At 34.1% G+C, this 26574-nt stretch overlaps 1 protein-coding gene across 3 annotated transcripts in view; it reads right to left on the bottom strand.

The window, feature by feature from the left end:
- PCCA (propionyl-CoA carboxylase subunit alpha) overlaps positions 1-26574 on the bottom strand; it is a 423045-nt gene that overhangs the window by 276415 nt on the left and 120056 nt on the right. For 2 of the 3 annotated variants that reach the window (XM_074299452.1, XM_074299451.1), the window contains exon 7: positions 4249-4380. In XM_074299452.1, the coding sequence (XP_074155553.1) occupies positions 4249-4380 (132 nt within the window). Of the gene's footprint in view, positions 1-4218; positions 4381-26574 lie in introns of all 3 variants that reach the window. The other variant, XM_074299450.1, reaches the window with a different exon arrangement.

Genomic DNA, 26574 nt, shown 5'->3' with positions numbered 1-26574 from the left:
TCAGAAAAAGTGATACAAGGACAATCTCAAATTCTCTCTTAGAACTTGGTGCTGTGCTCTATGAGCAAAACAGAATTGAATTAGCTCACAAGAAACGCAAGATGCACAAAATCCATTCCAAATGTTCATAAGGACTATTCTGAGATCATACTGGTCTGATCACTCAGTCTGACTCACTAGCTTATTCTAACATAGTGATGTCATTTTGGTCCTCTTCAAGAATAAAAGAAAACAACCAACCAGAAGGGCCTCTGCGGGGAATGGGAGAGTTGAGTTGATAAGAGAAAGTTAGCAGAATTACCAAGCAGCAGGGAGGGGCCATTTAAGGTTATGTAACAAATTTGTAGTGGATCCACTTAGAATGTTAAGCAATTTTCTTCACCTTTATATGAAGACAACAAATGGTGGGAGTGAATTAGAGCTGGGGTTTGGTGAAGTGTAATAGATGAAAGGATGAGGAAGGCAGAGATTCAAGAAAGAACTGTGGCATTTAATTGGTTCACCAAGGGATCAAGATAAGGAGAAGAAGAGAGACTGGGAGAGAAATTAAAGCTCAAGAGATAGAGGAAACAGTATGAATAAAGACTTAAGATCTTATAAGGGAAGGAAGAGGGAGAGGTGAAGAGCCAATTGTTATAATAGGGTAAGAGAGATTCATAATTCTTAAATATAGAAATGGTATATAAGTGTATGATGGCAAAATCAAAGATATGAACACTTTGGTCTATGGCTGAGGTTGGCCAGAAGAGTAATTCATAGGTAAGTAGGCTAGAAACTGTACTTCATAATCTTTGCAAAATTAAAACTAAATCATTTAAGTTCATCACTTCACAAAGCATTACAAACATAACAGATTAAAAATATTACTTGTTAACATGGAATATTCCATCTCCCTCAATTCCCTCATCAAATTAGCAATCTAATCTTATCTATTTAATAATATTTAATAACTTTAAATAATTTAATTAAATAATTTAATAATTAATATTTAATATCTATTTAATAATATTTATCACTAAAACTCCTTTTCCCAATAAACACAATTGTTCTCCTTTAGGAATTCATCAAGTCAGATACTTCAAAAGATTGCTAATTTGTAGTAAAGTCTCTAGTTCCATGTTGTTCCTCTCTAATCAACAGAAACTAAGCTGTGTATAAGAGTAAAAAGACCTTTCCTTAATATGGTAACACTAGCTAAAAACCTAGAGCCAGCATTACATGCAAAAATCAATAGAATACATGATAAAAAAAAAAAAAAGTACGCCCAATATGCTAATCTCAGTTATAACTTATCATTGTCCAATGTTCAATTATTTGATATAATACTAAAAACTGCCCAGGACAGTTTTCAGTGGATAAAGTACCAGGCCTGCTGTCAAAAAGACCCATCTTCCTATGTTCAAATTTGAGCTCAGACAATTAATACCTTTGGTTCCCTATCCAAATCCTTTCATCCCATTTGCCTCAGCTCCTCATCTGTAAAATGAGATAGAGACAGAATAGTAAACTACTCCAGTTATCTTTGTCCAAAAAAAAATCCAAAATGGAATCACAGAGACTGGGACACAATTGAAAAATGATAGAACAAGAAAATTATAACATATTTAATATGTATTGGTCAATCTGCCATCTGAGGGAGAGGGTGGGGGGAAAGGAGGGAAAAAATTGAAACAAAAGGTTTCGCAATTGTCAATGCTGTAAAATTTCCAATGCATATATGTGGTAAATAAAAGCCATTAAAAAAATAAATAAATAAATAAAAACAAGAAAATTAGCAATACAACAAGGAAAATGTGTATGGAAATTTACATCTAAAATCTATATTAAATTGCTTGCTACCTTAGTAGAGGAGAGGATTCAAAAAGGAGAAAAATCTGGAACTGAAAATTTGATTAAAAAATGAATTTATAAATTGTCTACATGAAATTGTGAAAAATAAAATCCTATTTTTAAAAAAATAAAAACATTATTCTAAAATCAAAAAGAAAACAAAATTATCACTTTTCAGATATTATGATGGCTTATTCTAAAACAAAGAAGTTTCAACTAAAATATGTTTCAATGACCAACAGGATGATTTCAGAAAGGCCTGGAGAGGCTTACATGAACTGATGTTGAGTGAAAAGAACAGGACCACAAGATCATTATATACTTAAACAACAATACTATATGATGCTCAATTCTGATGGATGTGGCCCTCTTCAACAATAAGATGAAACAAATCAGTTTCATTTGTTTAATAATGACTAGAACCAGCTACACCCAATGAAAGAACTCTGGGAAATGAGTACAAACCACTACATAGCATTTCCAATCCCTCTGTTTTAGTCTGCTTGCATTTTTTATTTCCTTCACAGGTTAATTCTAAATTATTTCAAAGTCCAATTCTTCTTATGCAGCAAAATAACTATGGATATGTGTACATATATTGAATTTAACATATACTTTAACATGTATTGATCTACCTGCCATCTGGGGGAGGGGGTGGGGGGAAGGATGAGAAAAGTTGGAACAAAAGGTTTTGCAATCGTCAATGCTGAAAAATTACCTTGTAAATCTACCTTGTAAATAAAAAGCTATAATAAAAAATAATAATAATTTAAAAAATATGTTTCAAAACATATTCAGTCTCTACAATTCTTTCTCTTGGTATGATAGCACTTTCCATCCCACATCTATTAGAATTGTCTTGGATCACCACATTAATGAGAAGACCTAAGTCTGTCATAGTTGATCATCACAAAATGTACAATGTACAATGTTCTGGTGCTGGTTACTACATTTAGCATTGGTTCATGTAAATTTTTCCAAGCTGTTCTAAAATCAGTCTGTTTATCATTTCATATAGAACAATAATATTCCAATACATTTATGTGAGTTACCACTGAGAGAATGATATATCAGAGAAAAACTTATAAAGAAACCATTAGCTCAAGTGAGGAGTTTTAGGATTTAGATCAGAAATTTTGAACTTCTTTTGTAAATGAAGTTCTATATATTATCTATTTCAAAATCACAAGAAATATTTTTATGGGATCATTTAATTGAGGAATAGGAAGGAGGGAGTCAGTGTGGAAAGGGATCTATGTCTTCCAAACTGGAAGAGTAGTGATAATTGATAGGCTCAATATCACCACTGATCATCAAGCATTTGATATGATCCATTTCTGAACAGGGCAGAATCACTGCTTCTTACACAGCTAGTAGCTATCCATTCCCAGGGTTCATTATATTGATCTAGGACAGAAAATAGATTGTCTGTAACCCCACTATAACTCAAAATTGTAGCTTGAATAATTCAGTTCCTCCAGTAGAAGATATTTCAGGAATTTGACACTACATACAGCTATAAGGTCATATTTCAAAAGTCCCAGGCAAAATTTTTGTTCATTTGCATTCAAATGCATGGTAGAGCCTGAGAATGGCTGGACCTTAAGGCTGACACACATTAAAATTATTGGAATATATAAATTTGACATTACATACTATCTCCAAAATCATCATTTTGTTCATGTTTCCTTCTAACCTTTTAACTTAAGGACAGCCACATGGATAAAGTGCTGGACCTGTAGTTCAAATCTGGCCTCAGACACTTCCTAACTCTGTGACATTGGGGAAGTCTCAGTTTCCTCATTTGTAAAACTAACTGGAGAAGAAAATGCTAAACTATCCTAGCATCTTTGGCAAGAAATCTAAAGGGCATCACAAAGAATTAAACATGACTGAAATGACTAAAGAACAATAAAGTTAACCAATAACCATAATCCCTACTCCCCAGTGTTTGCCTTATTTTTGACTGTCTTATCTTGAGGCAATGACAATGGCCAGGTCAATCCCTAGTAACTCCCAAGTTCTAAATTCCTAAGTTGATAGGCCCTGTCTAGATACTAACTATTTCCCAGCAAGACAGGTTAATCTTATACATACTGAAATACAGAACATAAAAACACACACAATATATTTCATAAAATTTTAAAATAATGTACTCTCCAAATAACATTTAAGTGAATATTTTTAATTTAACAAAAATTTACTACATTATAAAAGCAAAGTACTTTCTAATTAAGTGCTAATCTTAGTTATAACTTATTTTTATAGTTAATCTACAATATTAGGTCTACTTCAAAAGGTTTGAAATCTTATTACATAAGGATATGAGGAAACACTTTGTACTCCAACAAAACTTTTGATTTTGTTTATTGTAATACAGAGCTACACTGGAAAACCAACAGTAAAGTAATTTCTTACCTTGACCACGCCATCAAAGCCAGGAATTGTGTTGACCTTTGCTTTCTTAGCTAATAATTTGCTTTCAATCTTGTCTCCCATGGCTTGAATAGCATCTGTATCAGGTCCAATGAAAGTCACACCTTCTGCTGCCTGTGGAGACAATGAAACTTTTACTTTATAACAAAACTGTTTCTAAGTGTTAGCTATGCATTCCCATTTATAAGGAAATGAAGGTATACAATCAGATCTAATTTATTAAATAAGCTATTTGTGCAAGATGTACCTTTAAAGCAGGCATTTTAACCTGTTTATTTTAAAACTTTTTAGATCTTTTTAACTATATCCATCTTCTGATTCAAAGCTCTTCTAGTTTTTTTATAAAATGGAGTCAGATGAAAGCATGATGATAATAATATTTTTATTTTAAGATTTGTAAAGTACTTCCCATATACTGGCATTTGACCTTTACAATAAACTTTTTAGGTAAGGACATCTGTGGCAGGATACAAACCCATGATCTAGCTCTTCTACCACTCAGCTGCCTTCTACCTTCCTTGGCTTCTTCCAAGTACCCCCTAACAATCTACTGCAGAGGGCCACAGATAGTGGGGGAACTCTGGGTGAAGTATAAGGCCCTTCAGCCCAGAGAGAACCTGCTAACAATGTCTGGTTTGGCTCTCATCTCCCCTAAGGGCTCTCTGCCTTCCTGAGAAGTCAGGGTTGTGACAACCTGTGCTGAGATTAAAGCAGAGTGATACCTGATAGCAAAGAGTTATCTACATACAGTAGCAAATTGTTTATGTGGTACTCCATGCATAGTATATAGTTAGTGATTGTGCAGTGTGCTTTGGTTGTATATATATAAGGTATATAAGGCTGAGAGAATGTGGAATAAATGGACTCTTGTTTGACCATCCATGTGAGTCCTACCTTTTTACTCCTCTTCAAACAAGGGTTCGGGCTGGTATCAAGGTCCTCCAGAGAGCTAGTCTGGACACAACAGTCCACCATTACAGGAAGCCTTTCTTCATCCTAGTGCCTTCCCCACTTATGTGTATTTGTTTGTTTGCTTACCATCTCCCCCTGCCTCTATCCTTCTTAGCTCTTGAGTTCCCATGACAAGTACTGATTTTTACATTTCTTTATATCTTCTGTGCTTATGATCACAATGTGTAGCAGGAATTAATAAATGTTCACTGACTGGCTACCAACTACACTACTTATCTAAAAGTATTTTAATTTAAAACTTAAAATTCTCTTTTGAATAACAAAACTCTCTATGCTATTTTGTACTATTGATCAATCTGTCCCAGCACCCCTCCAGCACTCATACTCAAGATAGTGCTTTAAGAACAAGGGTGCTGAAGTGTCCCCTTTGTAAACTCAGTATCTACCAAAATAACTAACATAAATATAATGCATGTTATTAATGTTTGCTATCAATTATAATAATACACCCATGACTAGAAAACCAAATATTATGTAAAGATAATCTTCAATCTATATACATATAAGATCTGATCATTCCTTATTCACATTGAAGATGTATTAGACATTCTTAGTGGGAATGTTTCTAGCTTATCCCCATTACATATAATGTCTGCCAATGTTTTAGATAGACCCTACTTATCTTTTTAAGAAAAACTCCATTTATTCCTATGCTCTCTAGTGTATGTTGTACTTTGTCAAATGCTTTTTCTGCATCTATAGCTATAATCAAATAATTTGTTACTTTGGTTATTGATTTGGTCATTTATACTGATAATTTTCCTGATATTGAACCAGTCCTGCATTCTTGGAATAAATTCCACTTCGTTGTAATATATGGATTATCACCTGTATAAAGTGATAAATTGTTGTAATCTCTGTGCTAATATTTTATTTATTTTTTATTTATTTATTTTTATTTTATCAATATTCATTAGGGAAATTAGTCTATAATTTTCTTTCTCTGTTTCAGCTCTTCTTGGCTTAGATATCGGCACCATAATAATAATAGTGTCATAACAGGAATTGGGGGACTTCTTCCCCTATTTTTCCAAATAGTTTATATAGTATTAGAACTAATTGTTCTTTAAATGTTTGGCAGACCAGGTTGCATGTACCTTCGGATTCTAATGTTTATTGTGCAACAAGAAAATGATATTCGCACACATGTATTGTACCTAGATTATATTGTAACACATGTAAAATGTATGGTATTGCCTGTCGTCGGGGGGAGGGAATAGAGGGAGGGGGGGTAATTTGGAAAAATGAATACAAGGGATAATATTATAAAATATATATATATATAAAAAAAAAAAAAAAAGACAAATGGATGTAAAAAAAAAAATGTTTGGCAGAATTCACTTGTACATTCATCTGGCTCTATAGATTTTTTTTCTTATGGAGCTCAATATGAAGAATAATGATTTCTTTAATTTCCTTTTCAAAAATGGAATTATTTAAGTAATTTATTTCCTCACCTGGTAATCTGGCCAATCTATATTTTTTGTAATCCATATTATATTGTCAAATTTTTAGCATACGTTCTAAGGCAAAATAGCTCCTAATTATTACTTTAATTTCCTATTCGTTGGGGGTAATTTTTAATTTTTGACAGTTAATTTTGTTTTCTTTTTTTCTATTTCTAATCAAGTTAAAGTTTTTTCTCTTTTCTTGGTTTTTTTTTCCTTATAAAACCAATACTTAATTTTCCACTTGAATAATTTTCTTACTTTCTAATTTTGTTCATCTATTTTGATTTCCAGAATTTCTCATTTGGTATTAAATTGAGTTTTGTTTTATTTTTGTTCTAGCTTGTTTATTTGCATACCCAATTCATTGGTGTCCTCTCTATTTTATTTGTGTTAGCATTTTGAGATATACAGTTTTTACTAAGAACTGCTTTGATTACACCCCTTGAGTTTTGGTGTGTTGTCTTATTATTGTCATTCTCTTGGATGAAATTACAGATTGTTTCTCTGATTTGTTGTTTCATCTACCCATTCTTTAGGAACAGATTGGTTTCCAACAATTTTTTTGTTTTATTTTTCCAGGTTCCTATAACATGTATTTTCTAGGCAAAAGGGATTTTTTTAATGAATATGAATATATGTATATTTCTCCTCAATCACATGTAAAAGCAATTAACACTGATTCAAAAGAATAATTAATAAAACTAAAATTCTTATTATATCATCACCTCCATATCACAAAAATCAAAGAATGTGTTCTGATCTAACATAAATATATTTAAATTTCATTCCACAGATTGTTATGCCACAGTCTCCTTGAATTGTCCTACCTCAGTTATTCTGCCCCAATCATCAGGATGTTTGAAAAGGAGAAAGATCATCTATCTTGGACATCATGACCCCAGAGCATCCCCACTTATCAAAATGTCTAGTGCCTACCCCCATTGTGACATTGTTCTTCTTGATCCCAACTTAGAATATCCAATGCATGTCCCACCCTGTCAGAAATGGATTGATAGACCCTTCCAGCTCTCAGTGCTCTGACTCCACCCCTTCCTTGGTCTATTACCTGGTAGCTTAGAGCCATGTGCATGCATACTTCATAGGAAACACTCATTGCAGCTGGATACTTTGGACATCAGCCCCCAGCATAATCTCTCTCCCTCATAAATCCAAATAAAATATTAAAAACTCTCTAATCTCTATCTTGCCTCAGTTTCTCCAGCATTAAATGTAGAAAGGAAAAAAGATAAGAATGGAAACAAAAGAAAAATATATTATTCGTTTAATAGGACTACCACATGAACTTCTTAAAAGTAAAATCCTGGTCTTAATTATAACTGTCCCAAATGAAGGAAGTTTTGGGGGCATTCATGTATACAAGAAGTTAGAAGAATTTGTAGCTGGTTGCTTTGACCATTTCAAAGATTACCAATTAAACTGGCCAGTTACAATTTGGAGAGAAAACTGTGCCCTAAATTCTACCCTATTCAACACTTTTTATTATTTTATTATTGACTTGGGTAGCAACATTATCATAATGACACAATAAAAAAGAGACAATTGACACAATCAAGATTCAAAAAAGACACTGACTAGCTTCAAGGAAAGTTTGGAATTTTAAAAAGTGAACATTAGTATTAATAAAAAAATTAGTATTAATAAAAAAAAAACAAGCAAAATAAAAAAGGGCCATGAATATGATGGGGAGACCCTGCCTTATTTAACAGTATTAGAGAAAATGAGATTTAAGGACTTGGGTAAACTATTATTCTATGTGAAATTAAATAGAATTCAGGCTTCTCTATAACAGATAATCAGGTTTTGCCAAAGTCAAATTAAAGCCAAGGAATTGCTCCCAGTGATAAACAAGTCACTGAAAACCTGGAAATATAACCTAATGCTGTTAATCCATAATAACATCTCATACTACCAGTGCAACTAAAAGCTCAAAATTAACATTATAAAATGCATTATTTTGGTTTTAGATTTTTTTTTTTGTAATCATCTTGAGGACAAATTTGCAAAAACAGATGTTTTAAGCTACATCTGGAGAAAATGTACAACAGAATCAAAATGACAACAACTATTTTTATAGACATGAGATATGAATTTATTATAGAAATGCAAAGAGGGGGGAAAACAATACTTTTAAAATAGGAGAAAGATTTTACTGAACCAAATTTCAACTATAAATAATTCCTTAATATACATACACATAGAAGACCCTAAAAATAGGGCCCTCAAAAGTCTAAAATGAAGGACTATTAAATATAAATTTTTAAATTTACAACTATACCCTAAATTACAACTAAAATAATTTTAATTATCAAAACAAATATGTAATCCTAAATGTTTTAGCACAATCCCCTTAGCTGAATAACATGAAAATAAAAATCTATTGGCTTTGTCAGTAGCAAAATCAATTATTTTGCCCAACTAAAAATCTTAAAACATTTAAGATAATCTGCTTCCAACATTTAAAGTTCAATTTTTTTTTAATATTCCAAAGTATAAAATGTCAGTTAATTTGAATTTCCTGTTATCACTAAACAAGTTTATAGGAAATGAGAATATAGACAAATGAAAAAAACAAGAATTTTCTCTGGATGTCTTCCATGTTGCCAGTCTTTCATTCAAGCCTAAAATTTTACATGATAAAGGAAATCTGTGGAACTAATCCCAGAAACCTCTTTCTGTTTTCTTGCCTAACACCTCCAGGGCACAGAAAATACAAAATGCTTCATTTGCATCCTTAAACATAAGAAACTGAGAATGAGCCTTTTCAGCTGCAAATGTTATTGCATCTACATTTCCAGAGGAGAAAGAAGGTTAAACAGCCTACTCAGGTTTATGTTAACTCATCTCTTTTTAGTACTCAGATCAGCACAAAGAGTAGAGAATGTGGAAGCTTAACTGCCCAACCTCTTTCTTCCTTACATTCAATTAGACTCTGGAAATGGATATCACTGCTGATTATAAGAAGATAAAGAAAAGAAATCAGGTATGTACAAAGGAAATGGCAAACACTAACAAGTGTAATCTGGATTTTCCAGTCTTACACAAAGCATTTTTAGACCTTAATACAATAATAATAATAAAGAAATCATTCCAAAGGTTGTTATTGAAAAACTAAAAATCTGTTTCAGAGAGCTAAACAATTATATTTTAGGGTTTTACCCTAAAAATGTGAAAAATATTCAAAGATTTAATTTTGTTGAGTCTTTTCAATGGCTTTCTGACACAATAGGTAAGAAGCATCTCATTCCAAAATTTAAGTCACAAAATTTTAAAAATGAAGACAGAACTGATACCTAAACCAGATAGAGCGAAAACTGAGAAAGAAAATTATAGACCAATTTCCTTAATGAATATTGATGCTAAAATCTTAAATAAGATATTAGCAAAAAGACTTCAGAAAATCATCTCCAGGATAATACACTATGATCAAGTAGGATTTATTCCAGGAATGCAGGGCTGGTTTAATATTAGGAAAACTATTAATATAATTGACCATATTAATAATCAAATTAATAAGAACCATATGATCATCTCAATAGATGCAGAAAAAGCATTTGACAAAATCCAACATCCATTCCTACTAAAAACTCTTGAGAGTATAGGAATAAATGGACTATTCCTTAGAATAATCAGGAGCATATATTTAAGACCGTCAGTAAGCATAATATGCAATAGAAATAAACTACAACCTTTCCCAGTAAGATCAGGAGTGAAACAAGGTTGCCCAATATCATCATTACTATTCAATATAGTACTAGAAACGCTAGCCTTGTCAATAAGAGCCGAGAAAGAGATTCAAGGAATTAGAGTAGGAAATGAGGAAATCAAGCTATCACTCTTTGCAGATGACATGATGGTATACTTAGAGAACCCCAAAGACTCTGCTAAAAAGCTATTAGAAATAATTCAGAATTTTAGCAAAGTGGCAGGATACAAAATAAATCCACATAAATCCTCAGCATTTTTATATATCACTAACAAAATGCAACAGCAAGAGATACAAAGAGAAATTCCATTCCAAACAAATGTTGAGAGTATAAAGTATTTGGGAATCCATCTACCAAAGAAAAGTCAGGAATTATATGAGAAAAATTACAAAACACTTGCCACAAAAATAAAGTCAGATTTAAATAATTGGAAAGACATTCAGTGCTCTTGGATAGGCCGAGCGAATATAATAAAGATGACAATACTCCCCAAACTAATCTATTTATTTAGTGCTATACCAATCAGACTCCCAAGAAACTATTTCAATGACCTAGAAAAAATAACAACAAAATTCATATGGAAGAATAAAAGGTCGAGAATTGCAAGGGAACTAATGAAAAAAAACTCAGAGGAAGGTGGTCTAAGTGTACCTGATCTAAAGCTATATTATACAGCAGCAGTCACCAAAACCATTTGGTATTGGCTAAGAAATAGACCGGTAGATCAGTGGAACAGATTAGATACAAAGGACAAAAAAGGGTACATCTATAGCAACCTAATCTTTGACAAACCCAATGATACCAACATTAGGGATAAAAATTCATTACTTGGAAAAAAATGTTGGGAAAACTGGAAATTAATATGGCAGAAATTAGATATGGATCCACACTTACCACCATATACCAAGATAAGATCAAAATGGGTCCATGATTTAGGCATAAAGAGGGAGATAATAAATAGATTAGAGGAACAAAGGATAATCTACCTCTCAGACTTGTGGAGGAGGAAGGAATTTATGACCAGAGGAGAACTAGAGATCATTATTGATCACAAAATAGAAGATTTTGATTACATCAAACTAAAAAGTTTCTGTACAAATAATACTAATGCAAACAAGATTAGAAGGGAAGTAACAAATTGGGAAAATATTTTTAAAAGCAAAGGTTCTGACAAAGGTCTCATTTCCAAAATATATAGAGAACTGACCCTAATTTATAAGAAACCGAACCATTCTCCAATTGATAAATGGTCAAAGGATATGAACAGACAATTCTCAGATGAAGAAATTGAAACTATATCCACTCACATGAAAGAGTGTTCCAAATCACTACTGATTAGAGAAATGCAAATTAAGACAACTCTGAGATACCACTACACACCTGTCAGATTGGCTAAGATGACAGGAACAAATAATGATGAATGTTGGAGGGGATGTGGGGAAACTGGGACACTAATACATTGCTGGTGGAGTTGCGAAAGAATCCAGCCATTCTGGAGAGCAATTTGGAATTATGCCCAAAAAGTTATCAAACTGTGCATACCCTTTGACCCAGCATTGCTGTTATTGGGATTATATCCCAAAGAAATACTAAAGAGCGGAAAGGGACCTGTATGTGCCAAAATGTTTGTGACAGCTCTTTTTGTTGTAGCTAAAAACTGGAAGATGAATGGATGTCCATCGGTTGGAGAATGGTTGGGTAAATTATGGTATATGAAGGTTATGAAATATTATTGCTCTGTAAGAAATGACCAGCAGGAGGAATACAGAGAGGCTTGGAGAGACTTACATCAACTGTTGCTGAGTGAAATGAGCAGAACCAGAAGATCACTGTACACTTCAACAACAATACTGTATGAGGATGTATTCTGATGGAAGTGGAAATCTTCAACATAAAGAAGAGCCAACTCACTTCCAGTTGATCAATGATGGACAGAGGTAGCTACACCCAGAGAAGAAACACTGGGAAGTGAATGTAAATTGTTAGCACTAATATCTGTCTGCCCAGGTTACATGTACCTTCGGAATCTAATGCTTATTGTACAACAAGAAAATGGTATTTACACACATGTACTGTATCTAGGTTATATTGTAACACAAGTAAAATGTATGGGATTGCCTGTCATCAGGGGGAGGGAGTAGAGGGAGGGGAGGATAATTTGGAAAAATGAATACAAGGGATAATATTATAAAAATATATATAATAAAATTATTTTTAAAAAAAGGGGGGGGGGTGGAGTGGGGGCATGAAGGACCTATTTGTATAAAAATATCTATAGCAACTCTTTTTGTGGAGACAACAAATTAAAAATTGAGGGGATGTCCATCAATCGGGAATTGTGGAACAAGTTGTGGTATATGTTTATGATGGAATAACACTGTGCTATAAGAAATGATGAAAAGAATCCTTTCAGAAAAACCTGGAAAGATTCACATGAACTGATGTAAAGTGAATTGAACAGAACCAAGAAAACATCATACATGGTAACAGCAATATTGCATGATGATCAACTGTGTACAGCTTAGCTATCCTCAGCAAGTACATAATTCAAAATAATTACAATGAATTACATGAAATACATTCATGATGAAAGATACTATTCACTTCCAGAAGAAGAGCTAATGGAGTCTGAAGACAGATTGAAGTATACTGTTTTTCATTTGCTCTATTTAAGAAAAAGATTTTCTGTTTTCTTTCACAACATGACTAATATGGAAATATATTTAGCAGGATTGCTTATGTGTAACCTCTATCCAATTGATTACCATCTCAGGATAGGGGAAGATAAAAACAAAAAGGGGGAAGAATTTGGAACTCAAAATTTTTAAAAATGAAAGTTAAAAATTGTTTTTACATACAACTGGGAAAAAAATAAAACATTTAAGAAAAAAGAAAAAAAAATGAAGACAGAAAATGTAACAATCAGATGACCACAAAGTAAAAACTCTTGCAGTTTCCAATTTCTACTTCAAAAAAAAAAGATTTTAATTAGTTTCAAGTAATAAATTCCCCCTCCCACCCACCCCCAGGATAGAAAGAGAAAGTATTAGGACAACTCCTGGAATTTCAGAATATTGCTTTTGTTGGTATCTCACCCTTGAATTTGAAGAAAACTACATTGAAAGAGTAAGAAATCTCAAAACAACTGTTGTAATAATAATAACTTGGCCACTCCTATTCAACTCTCTCACTTAGTCTTAAAAAGTCGTGTATTCCTAGTGAACCAAATTATAACCAGATTCTTTAAAAAATTATAATTTTAGAATAGTTGTGTTCTGACCTTTTGTTATTATTGTTGCTCTTTAATAGGAGTATATACACAGGAGGAGCTTATATTTTTAGTCATGTGATCTATGGTGTGGGGTCATGTGAATAATTCACAATGGCCATTCTCTTTGACAAAAGCCAGATTTATTTAAGAAAAGATTAAATCAAAATGAAAGGATACAATTAATACTGGAAATGGTAAATATGAAATAGAGTAGGAGAGCATATGAAAGGCAAGTTCTCAGTGGAACTCACCTAGTAGCAATGAAAGGTACAGCTTCTAAGGGAAATATGGCAATAATCCTAAAGTCCCCTGACTTTAGAGTGCTATTGTTCTAACAATCAGTCAATGATTCTAAACTCTCCTGGCCTTAAGACCACTCCTCAAATTTAGCTGCAAGCCATAAAATTAGCAAATAAGTAACATGAAACTCTCGTCTCTCTAACTTTTCCTATAAATTTGTCTTTTTGCCCCTGGTTCTTTGCTAAATCCTTTTAGGAACTTAGCCTACTTAAATAGACAGACAGTTACAATTATGGTGTCTTTTTTTCTCCTTCCCCTTCCCCTTCCCCTATGCCACTTGGTATCTCCCCTAACTCCACTATGTTTTCCAACCCCATTTTTCTTCCTTACAACTAACTCTTTTAGTTTGCTAAATCCTTTCCAGGAGTTAGCTTGCCAGCTAAGGGCATGCCCCAATGCCATGGGATAATCCCTTTCTACTGGGAAATTGTGAGTTCCACTGAAGAACTTGTCTTTCATATGCTCTCCCACTCTATTTCATATATATACCATTCCCAGTGTCTATTCTATCCTTTCATTTTGTCTGTAACCTCTTTCTAAATAAATCTATTTTTTGCCAAAGAGAATGGTCATTGTGAATTCTTCACATAACTGAACCCCAACTTTTGCTGCCTATCATCATTTGGTGACAAACCCCACATCATAGATTACATCAATCTTATTTAAATCATCCTGTTGGTCATTTCTTACATAACAATAATATTCCATAATATTCATATACCACAATTTATTCAGCCATTCTCCAATTGATGGGCATACACTCAGTTTCCAGTTTTTGGCCACCACAAAGAGGGCTGCCACAGACATTTTTGCCCATACAGGTCCCTTTCCCTTCTTTCAGATCTCTTTGGGATATAAGCCCAGTAGTAACGCTACTGGGTCAAAGGGTATGCACAGTTTGATAACTTTTTGCTGTTGATCATTTCTTATAGAATAATAATATTCCATAATATTCATGTACTGTAACTTAGTCATCTAACTTATGGGAAGCTACACAGTCTCCATGTTCTTGCCAGTACAAAAAGCAAAATTTTTTATATAACATCTAAAATTATCCATAATTTCCACATATTTTGCTTAATTCTAACTACTGAAACTAGAGTAAGTATAATCCTTCCACAAGATAGCCTTTCACATATTTAAATTCTCCTGAATTCAAATCAGATTTCATACACTTACTAGCTGTGTGACCCTGGACATGTCACTTAACCCTGTTTGTTTCAGTTCCTAATTTGTAAAATGAGGAGAAGGAAACTGCAAACCTCTCCAGTATCTTTGGCAAGAAAAATCAAAATGGAACCACAAAGAGTTGGACACAAATAAACAACAACAAAAGGGGGAAGATATTATCTGTACTATTAGTCTCACAAGCTTTTTGTGAGGAAGTCCACACTGTATATATTAAATACCTTATAACTAACATTGAAAATATTAAGATACTTTATATGAGATGAAATGATGGAGAAACATAAGACTATAATGCTGGAGAAACTGAGGCAAGATAGAGATTAGAGAGTATTTAATAATTTATTAAATGGAGAGATTTACTGCGACAAAATGGATCCAAGGATTGGTTCCAGGGCTGAATGAGACTATCCTTTCCAAGAATCCAGCAAACAATGAGAGTTCTCAATGACATATATACACATGGCTCAGACTCAGGGGGTAGGCTGAGGCAGGGGCAGAGTCAAGGTGCTGACATAACAGGGGAGACATTCTGACATTCTGATAGCTTGGGATGGGGAAAGGCATTCTGATATTCTAAAACATAAGATCTGTTATCCTTATCAAACATTCTGATAAAGAGGGAGGGGAGGTTTTGCTTTGAGAAGCAGGGAAACTGAGTCAGAAGTGGGTCAGGATAATTAGAGAAACTGAGAACTGTTGCATAACAAAGACAAATCATAGACTCTGACTATGTATAGTCTAACAAATGCTCTCCCTAATCATCTCAATTCAGTTCAACAAACATTAAGTACCTAAGAAGCAGGTACTGTTCTAACCACCATGAGTAGAAGAGAGCTCCAGAGAGCAGAACTATGATAACAATGAACAGGTGAAAATATAAAGGGAAAATTTGGGTTTGATGCCAAGGGAAAATTTTTCTAACAACTAGAGTTGTATAAATTGCAATGAGACACTTCAAGAGATGGTGAATAACCCTCCCTGTATATAGCCTCTTCCAGTAGAGGCTCTACAACTACCAATGAGATATTTAGAATGGGAATAACTTTCATATACAGATTAGACTGGGGGGTCTCTAAGGACCCTTCCAACTCTCAAGTTTTGTTTAGATGTTAGTTGTTAGATGTTTTCTATGTTCCAGAAACTATGCTACAGGTTATGAACAGAGAAAGACTGAAGTATTGCCCTGAGGTAAAAAGGGAAGGATACTGATGGGTATCAGTTTAACCTTGGCATGTTTAGCCAAGAAATCCAAGGTGTGTTAAACCCTGGAGACCCACCCTCTGTGGGGATCATGGACAGCCTAGTCTTGCTGGGTGCTATCAGAAATCCTAGCTCCATCCCTGAGGTTAAATTTTCCCTATAAATCTGTTCATGGCCCATGTCATCTTTTGTTGAACCTCCATGTCAGTCCACCATAACGCTCTCGTCTCATGGTGTCTATATTCTCATCCCTCCCCCATCCCATGGGCTGCCTCCCCTCTCTTCCCCCCATCATGGGTACCTTTCCTCTTATCCACCTTCCCCTACCACACACTATTCCTCATGGTATCTCTCTCCTCCTTATAGACTAACTCTTTAAGGGTGCTAAATCCCTTTAAGGATTTAGCCTGCCAACTAAGGGCATGACCGAATTTCTCAATTTCTTGGGGTATTTCCTTTTTCCTGGCTAACTGTGAATTTCAGTAGGAAACTTATCTTTTCTATCATTAATTATTACAACTCTTTTCCTTGCTCTCCCAATCCTCTATTATAGATCTTCATTTTGCTGTAACCTCTTCTCCTTTTGCCAAAGAGAATAGCCATTGTGAATTCTTCACATGATCAAACCCTAACATTTGGGGTTGTAATAAATTTATCACCTGCTGCCTACAACCATCACTTACTACCTAGTTAAAACAAGTAAATTTCCACACTCTCAAAGAAACATTTTATAGTTAAAGGCATACATACTTTCTGATGTGAAAAAAAAAATTCTCTCTGAGCTCAATCTGTTGTATCTACATTTAAATCCTACTTCAACCACTAACTGCATGATTATAGGGAAGTCACAAAATCTCTGATTTTCAGTTTCCTCGTCAATAAAAGAGATGTGCTTGCCACTGCATATATTAAATAAAATACATGTATTAAATAAAATAAGGAAAATAGCATATAATAAAAGATGTAAAACATTTAAAGTACTATACAATGCCTTATATTGGGGGTTAAACAGTGGTCCACATAAACAACTGTAAACTTAATCACATGATTTGGTCATATGTGTGATATAAATGACAGAAATAATCCTGCATTAAAATCCTCAATAAGTTAGAAATGTTTATATAGCATTGTTTTTCAGTCATGTTCAATTCTTTGTTGTTGACACCATGGACCTACTGTTGATAGCATTTTCTTGGCAAAGATAACTGGAGTACTTTGCCCTTTATTTCTCCAAAGGATTAAGGCAAACAGGGGTGTTAAAGGAACTGTTCAACATCATCTAGGACTAGATTTGAACTCAGATCCAGATTCAGTTGCTTTATCCACTGAGCCACTTGCCTTATATGTAGTGAAACAATTCACGAAGGAATCAATAAAAATAATTAATACTTTTACTTATTAATACTCTTGATTTTTATGTTAGCATTGATTGTGATAAATCCATTATCTACCTATATCTCCTCTCTCCTTACCAGACAGGTTTGGCTAATTTTTTCCTTAAAGGTACTAAATAATAAAACTATCATTTATAAAACATTTCAAGAAATGAATGGATGTCCATCAATTGGAGAATGGTTGGGTAAATTATGGTATATGAAGGTTATGGAATATTATTGTTCTGTAAGAAATGACCAGCAGGAGGAATACACAGAGGCTTGGAGACTTGCATGAACTGATGCTGAGTGAAGTGAGCAGAGCCAGAGGATCACTATACACTTCAACAACAATACTGTATGAGGATGTGTTCTGATGGAAGTGGAAATCTTCAACATAAAGAAGATCCAACTCACTTCCAGCTGATCAATGATGGACAAAAACAACTACACCCAGAGAAGGAATACTGGGAAGTGAATGTAAAATATTAGCACTACTGTCTATCTACTCAGGTTACTTATACCTTCAGAATCTAATAATTGGATTTACACACATATATTGTATCTAGGTTATACTGTAACACATTTAATATATATGGGATTGCCTGTCATCTAGGGCAGGGAGTAGAGGGAGGGAGGGGAAATTTTGGAAAAATGGATACAAGGGATAATGTTGTAAAAAAAAAATTACTCATGCATATGTGCTATCAAAAAAAATAATTATAAAATTAATTTAAAAATACTTCAAGGTTTACAACACATTTTACAAATATTATTTCATAACCCTTTAAGGAGAAGAAAACTGAGGCAGGCAGAGATTGTGATTAAGCCCAGTCACACAGAGCCAAGGTATATTTGAAACTAAATTTGAACTCCCCTTCCCAAGTTTAGAATTCTATCCACTGATGAGGTGTTATGGGCCAGAACTCTAAACATGAAACAAGGATTCTTATAAGGTGTTGAATCAGTGGAATTGATAAAGACAATGATTATCTAGTTTAGCTTGGTGATTAATAGTTTCTAGTTCAGTACATGTACTTAACACTTAATAGTTTCACAAGATTCACACCTATGATAAAGGAGAATATAACAGCCAGCAAGGACTGGACTAAATTCATTCCATCTTCAGTCAGGCTCCTGGTGGCAGGCTCTTCTCCTTAACTTCCTGCATTGAGACCAAGAGCCTTTCTGAAGGCCTCTAGGAAAGTTGTCCAGCCCCAGGCAAGGAGATAATAAAGGATTTGGACTTTTAACACCTGGCTATTCTTGTGGTTAATACTCTACTAAAAAGAAGGCTGCCCCAAAGACCTCCAGAAAACCAGCAGAACTCTACATTTTGGCGTCTGAACGCTGAACCAAGGACCTACATCTGTGATCCAGAAATTAGGGTGAGTACAAGAAGGAAACATTCTAAAGGGCTAAAATAGTATTTCAGTTAAATTGGGACAAACGTTTAGAAAACAGTCTTCTTTTCCACTTCAAGGAAAATGTGTTGAAAGCATATTTAAATTCATTAAAAGCCAAGGTTTTTTAGCAACTGTACAGTACACATCTCCTTGATTCTCTAAGGAAAAAGAATTAGATACAGACGAGTGGAAATTAATAGAAGAGCAATTAAATGAATATTACAGTGATAATGGATATAATTCAATTTTGAAAGAAACATTTTATATATATATATATATATATATATATATATATATATATATATATATATATATATATATATAAAACAATAGAATTGGCTTTAGAAAATTACGTATTAGAATAAGGAAAAAGAAGAAAGTGCAGGAGGGGGAGGATACTGACAAACTAGGTAAAAAGAATTAGACAAGAAAGGAGTCAAGTACAATTCTTATGAAATTAAGGAACATGGTGCTTCAAACAGGAGCCATTGGGGCATTTTTCCATCTCCTGACTTAATCCCCTCAATTAACCTTTCATGAAGGGGGGGGGGGCGTGACACAATCAGCACCACCTATAAAGCAGCCTATGACAATATTACAAAAGACACTAGTTAAAGCTAAAAAAAGGGCAGGATATATCTGATTTGATAAATGCATACCCTGTGATTGAATCAGGTCAAGTCAGAAGAAGATACACTCCTTTTGATCTGGAAATAATTAAAGATTTGAAAAAGGGTTGCACTCTTTATGGGGCTACATCATCTTATGTTAAGATGTTACTAGAAAATTTGGCTTATGAAATCTTAACCCCTAGATTTGGAAATCCATAGCAAGAACATATTTAGAATCTGGACAAAACTTGTTGTGGCTTTTGTAATATAAATCTTTGTAGAATACAAGCCCAATGAAATAGGCAAACTGAAGTTAATATAATGATCAGTCAGCAGAGATCAGATGGGAGAAAAGGGTTACATGATCAATCAGCTGAAAAGCAATCAAATAGCAGAAAGGGATTACGATTGGGGAGAATACAGGCATTTTAATCCAACAGAAGGGAAGTATCCAGTGCAAGCAGCTCCAATGTAATTGCCAGGTGATGAGGAAAAATCTAGAAAGTGGTGAATGGAAGGAACTAGATAAGTTAACTTCGGGGGAGAGAATTTGCTTGTATCTCTACAGATGGAGAAGGAATCAAATGGGTGCCAATGAGCACCTTGAGAGAGACAGAAAAAGAGAAAAACCTCAAAAACAAAGAGAAGACCTAAGAAACATCTGACACTGAAAAAGCATGGCTGATAATGAGACTGTCTCAGAACTTCAAAACTTTCAGGAATCACTGGATTCTCTGACACATGAAATAATGGACAATAGATTGGCTTTGGACTATTTCTATGACTTATGGATATGTATAATTCCTCATGTTAATTCATGTTGTTTGTTTGTAGTACTTCCCATGTTGATGGATTTATGTATATCTGTTTCAAGTGAGACCCTTCAGAAACCAGCTAATCTGGTTTGATTCCCCATTTTCCTTTGGTTTTTCGTCTCCCTTCCTGAAATGTCAGAGAGGGCATGATCACCAACTTTTTTGATGTTTTCTTCCCTTTTTTGAGCATCCAGGGAAGGGGTGATCACCTCGTTTTTGGGGTACTCACCTCCCTGACTTCTCAGGGAAGAAATGACCACCTATGTCCTAAAACAAAAGCAAGCAGGAGATGTTATGGGCCAGAACTCTGAACTTGAAGCAAGGATTCTTACAAGGTGTTAAGTCAGTGGAATCGATAAAGACAATGGTTACCTAGTTTAGCATGGTGATTAATAGTTCTCTAGTTCAGTACATGTTCTTAGTACTTCATATAGTTCCACAACATTTACATCTATGATAATGGAATATATAACAACCAGCAAGGACTGGACAAGATTCACTCCATCTTTGGTCAGACTCCTGGTGGCAGGATCTCCTCCTTCACTTCCCCCACTGGGAAGGCCCTTTTGAAGGTCTCTAGGAAAGCTGTCCAGCCTCAAACAAAAAGATAAGAAAGGATTTGTACTTTCACACCTGGCTATTTTTGTGGTGATTACACTACTAAAAAGAAGGCTGCCCCCAAAAACCTCCAGAAAAACAGAACACTACAATGAGGTCCTGGGTTACTTGGGAGGTTGGCAAAGAGCCTGAAATACTGATAAAATTAGTCCACGGCAAGCAGAGAAGAGCACTGATGGAGATGAGTTTAATCAGTTTCACCTTCTGGGGAAGTCCTGAGTAGCCCCACATTGAGATATCTATTCAGATATCCCAGTTATGGATATTCCAGATATTCTAGAGTAAAACTCCACAGTTTAAAATTTCCTTATAAATTTGCCTCTGGTCCAATCTATATTTGCTGAACCTCTTTGGGCTGAGCCTCAGGAATTGAATTCCATTAGGGAACTTGTCTGTTCCATTGTAAACTGTTAAAACCTTTTTCCTTGCTAAGTATATGCTCTCCAACTTTATTTCATGTTTACCATTCCTGGTGTCTTCATTTTTTATATAACCTCTTCTCCTAAATAAACCTGTTTTTGCTAAAGAGAATAGCCACCATAAATTCTTCACTTGACTGAATCCCAACATTTGATGCCTATATCAATCTCATCATCAGGTGCTAATCCCCAAACACAACATTTGAATACATTATTTGGTGAAATGCTACCCTAAATCATATTGGTACCTCTTACCAAACCTGAAAAGTGACAAATCTGTCCGAAGAACTGTATTAGATAAGGGATTAAGACTCAAATTCTGTCTCTTTTATGATAAAGTTGTGTTATGATTTCCAGATCATATGTATTCAGGAACTCTTCAAATTTGTCCTGGGTCCCAAAACTACATGAGTTACTATATGCATTCCTATTAACCAGATATAATTCCATATGGAGGGAAAGGCAGAGACATAGTCAACATAAAAACTAAATGCTATTATATCTTTGTTAAATATCCTTCCTAGGCTCTAAGTGAACTTTTCAATAATTGCCGAATGACCCTATGTGTATCTGATTTAGTTTCAACAATAAACCTCAGAAATTATAAACCTAAGTCAGTCCCATTCATTACACTGTATTACAGTTTTCATGATAAGTTTTATATATATGAAGGAAATAAGGAATAAATACAAGATCAAATGCAAGGCTCCATTTTCACCCTTCAAATATCTATGTCATCTGAAGACCCTAAAAAATAAATCTATCCTGGGAGATGATGCTAAGATGGACATGGAAAGATCATTCCTCAAGATTATAGCAGGTCCCCTTCAATCACTGTTGAGACTAAAGTCCAGAGATAAAGCAAAGAGATTCAATTCAATCTGATTTAAACAAGCAATTTTTTTTATTGGAAAAAAAAAAAAAGGAAAACAGAAAAGAAATACAAAACAAAATAGAACATTGTCATGGCCTAGTAGAATGTCAGGGAGGATTCAAAATATATAACAAGAAATTACCAGATCAAGAAAGTATGTGTGTGTGTGTGTGTGTGTGTGTGTGTGTGTGTGTGTGTGTGTGTGTATAAAATATATATATATATTATATATATATATATATATATATATATATGCATACATATATTGCCTTGCTATTACTTAAACTCCCCCACTCAAGGATGCCTTTCTTTTCTTCTTCCCTTACCCTCTGCTTTGCCATCCATCCCTTTCCTTCCTCCATATTTCTTTATAGATTTTAGAGGGTATTATATTTTCATGATATATATGTATTATTATGAATCCACTCCCAATGTGAGTAGGTTCAGAACTACAAAGCCTCCTGTAACCTTTAATGCCACTGTGTCTATTTTTCCCCTGTACCTCATTTATATAACATGATAATTATTTTTTACCATAACTCTGCCAATCTTTGTTTTGAGCTATCCTACTGCTGATGTGAATCTTATATACATACATACATACATAAAAAAACCCAAATAATTGTTTAAACACTTTGTGTTAAGTTTCTTAAAACTGATCTTTCATATTGCCTCTTATATGTTAAATTTTCTGTTAAATTCTGTAATATTTTCTCTAAAATGTAATGTTCTGTTGAGGTTTTCTTGCGGTCTCTGTAGGCAGCCTTACTTTCAGTTCAGGAATCACCACAGGTGCAGCCATGTGTTAAAGTCCAAATCCTTTAGTGTCTCCTTAAAAGTTCTATCTTCTTCACTTGGGGCTTGGCTAGTTTTCTTAGAGTCCTATCTCTCTCCTTGCTTCCAAGAACTTTAACTCCTGCCTCCTTCTTTGCCCTCTGAATCTCCCTGAATCCAAAGGTTTATGCTCCAGCCTGCAACCACCACAAAGGTGGATGAATCTGTCTCAGCTTCCAAGAGCTTTTAGTGCACTTGTCTTTCTGGCCCTGAGAGCTTCTTGCTTATATGTTGTACACTGAATACAAACTAATCATTATATCACTAGGAAACCATTATTTGTTGTAGGATTAAATCGATGCTAAACTAGATTTAACCATTGTCTCCTCAATTCCACTTAGTATCCTGCTTCAAGTTCTAGTCCATAACATCTCCTTGTACAATTAAATCAATCATACTGAACCATGCTAAATTAGATAACTATTGTCTCTATCAATTCCATTGACTTAGTACTTTGTAGGAATCCTCTGTTTCAAGTTCAGAGTTCTGGCCCATAACAAAATTCATATTTAATTGAGACCAAGTCCTGAAAATCTGCAAGTTTGTTGAATGTACATTTTTTCTCATTCAGGGATTTAGATAATTTTGCTAGATATGATATTTTTGGCCTCAGGCCTAGTTTTTTTGATTGGCAGTAGATTTAATTCCAGGAACTATTTTTTTTTTATTGTAGCTGCTGACAAGTCTAGTACAATTCTAATTTTATCTTCAGTATATTTGAATTGTTTTTTTCTTGATTCTGGCAAAACTTTCTCTTTGATCTGGGGGTTTCAAAATTTGGCAATAATATGCCTAAGTGTTTTCCACCAGGGATCTCTTTGAGGTGGTGATGGGTGGGTTTTTTCTATTTTTTACTTTCCCCTCATATTCTATCATTCCAGGACAATTTTCTTGGATTATTTCCTGCATTACTCTGTCAAGGTTCTCTTTTTAGTCACAACTTTCTAGCAATCTCTTCTTGATATGTTTTTTAGATCTGTCATTTTTTTCTTGATCTCTCATAGCTTTGTTGGCTTCCCATTGCCCAATTCTAATTTTCAAAGCATTATTTTCAACTTTGATACTCTCTCTACTCCTTTTCTAGTTGGTTAACTTGTTTTTTTTCATAATTTTGTTTTTCTAGGTTGTTTCTTTAATTAATTAGATTTTTCCCCTTAATGTTTCTAATTTGATTTTAGAATTTTTTTTTGAGTTCTATAAATTCTATATTCTATAAATTCTCGTTGGGTGAGGAGCCATTTCACATTCCTCTTTGAACCCTAGTCTTCCCTGTTCCCATAATATATTTCAATGGTGGGTTTCTTTCTTCTTTGCTGGTTCATTTTTTCCTCCATTATTGTATCAAAGCTTCTCTTTTTGGTAGAATATTCTGGCAGTCCAATTATTCTTATAGTTTTCTCTTCTTGTTCTGTTCTCAAGAGCTGTCATTTTTCTTATAAGATGTTTCACATTCTGTTCTATTTTCTCATTCTTTGTAATCTGTTTTGTTATTTCTTGGTTTCTCATAGCTTCACTGTCTTCCTCTTGTCTAATTCTAATTCTCAATTTTCATCTTTAAGACTCTGTATGTCTTTTTCTGGTTAGTTAACTTTTTTTTCATAAGCTTCTTGTTTTTCTTGTATGGTTTTAATTGCTTTGTTTTCTTTAGTTTTTACTCAATGTTTCTCATCTGATTTTTGAATTCTTTTTTTGAGTTCTTCTATAAATTCTCTCTGGCCAATGAGCCATTTCATGTTTTTCTTTGGGGGTAGAATTTTTTTGTTGTTGTTTCGTTTTGTTTTTACTAAAGTGTCCTCTGATGAACAAGGAATTTTTAAACAAATACTAAGTGCCAAGTTTTTATAGATTTTTTAAAAAGAGTAAATATTCTCTAAACTCTCTCTATTTATGCAGAAATAATTATTGACATAGAACACTACAGATAACAGAATTTTTTTTAATGTGTTGGCAAGATATGTTGTCAAATTTGTCTACTAGAACCATTCCATGTAACATGCACAAAAGTTTACTGCCTGGTTCTATTCCATTCCATGGAAACAAAGAGCAGCTTACTTTAGACCAAGTGTGGTATAGAAGGCTGCAATATTTGTTGATGGAAAAAAATTCTGAGCAATAAAAAGCAGATGACACAAAGAATACACAAAAGTAATTCGTGAGAATCTCGGATTCTTGTTCTCTTTAAAGCTGCCAAGTGAGCAAGATTACTTAAGAGATCTTTCCCAAGAGCTGAGTAAGAGAGGTGCAACTGTCACTATTCCCCTACCAGGTGTTATTATGATTAGAAAACATGACCACTATATAACCAGTATACTATTTGAGCAAATCAAAGCTTGGTTTTCGGACTCCTCGTTTTGAATTTCCTTCTCAAATGAATGACTAAATAACAACATGAGGATGAAGTATCCATAGGGACCTTAGGAGACTGAAAGTTTTGGTGATCTGAATTTGTCAGTACAACAATGGCAATGATGTGCACCAGAGTAACAATAACTGAGGGCACAAGAAAAAAAATATATGGGAGCTGAAGAAAGAAATGTAATAAAAACAGATAAATGTGGAAAGATAATACCTATTGTCAGCTTCAATAAACGTGGGCTTTTTTGATAGAAGGACATGCTGATTTAATAAAGATGCAGAACGTGGTAGCCCCAAATTAGCAACTTGCTCAGCAGAGGTATAACCAAGAGTCCATATGAGCACTCTACAAATATAAAACCTCCAATAATTGTGTAAGTTAACAACAGTCACACACATTTCCTCCAGGAGTGCCTCTATACCACCACATCCTAAATTGAAGCCTACTCTTCCGGTGGATCTGTATGTCTTTCTGAGAAAGTATAACCCAGATTTATGGAGGGAACTTTCTTACTATAACTTTTCAGTAATTATCTTTGCTAAAAGTTAATTACTGGCTCAATATTAATAGGAATCACACCAGTGGGAGTTCAGGAGATAAATTATTGGAAGTGTGAAGCAACAGATACATACTACATGGTAGTCACTGTGTTAAAGATAAAGTATACCAACGATAGTCTCAGAATCTATCAAAGGAGAAAGTAAGTAACTATGTACACAAACCACACACAGCATTAGACGGTTCAGAAATCTTCCTCACAAAAGTGGAACTTTAGCTGGATCTTGAAGAAAACCAGCAAAACACAAGGAGAACACTGTAATTTGGATCACTAAGTGTGAACAGGGAAGAGGAAGAAAGTAGTGGCAGATAAAGTTTTAGACTGAAAAGAGGCTAG

This window comes from Sminthopsis crassicaudata, chromosome 3 (genome assembly GCF_048593235.1).
Source record: "Sminthopsis crassicaudata isolate SCR6 chromosome 3, ASM4859323v1, whole genome shotgun sequence".
In the NCBI taxonomy this organism is placed as follows: Eukaryota; Metazoa; Chordata; class Mammalia; order Dasyuromorphia; family Dasyuridae; genus Sminthopsis; species Sminthopsis crassicaudata.
This window is presented reverse-complemented; position numbering and strand designations above follow the sequence as displayed.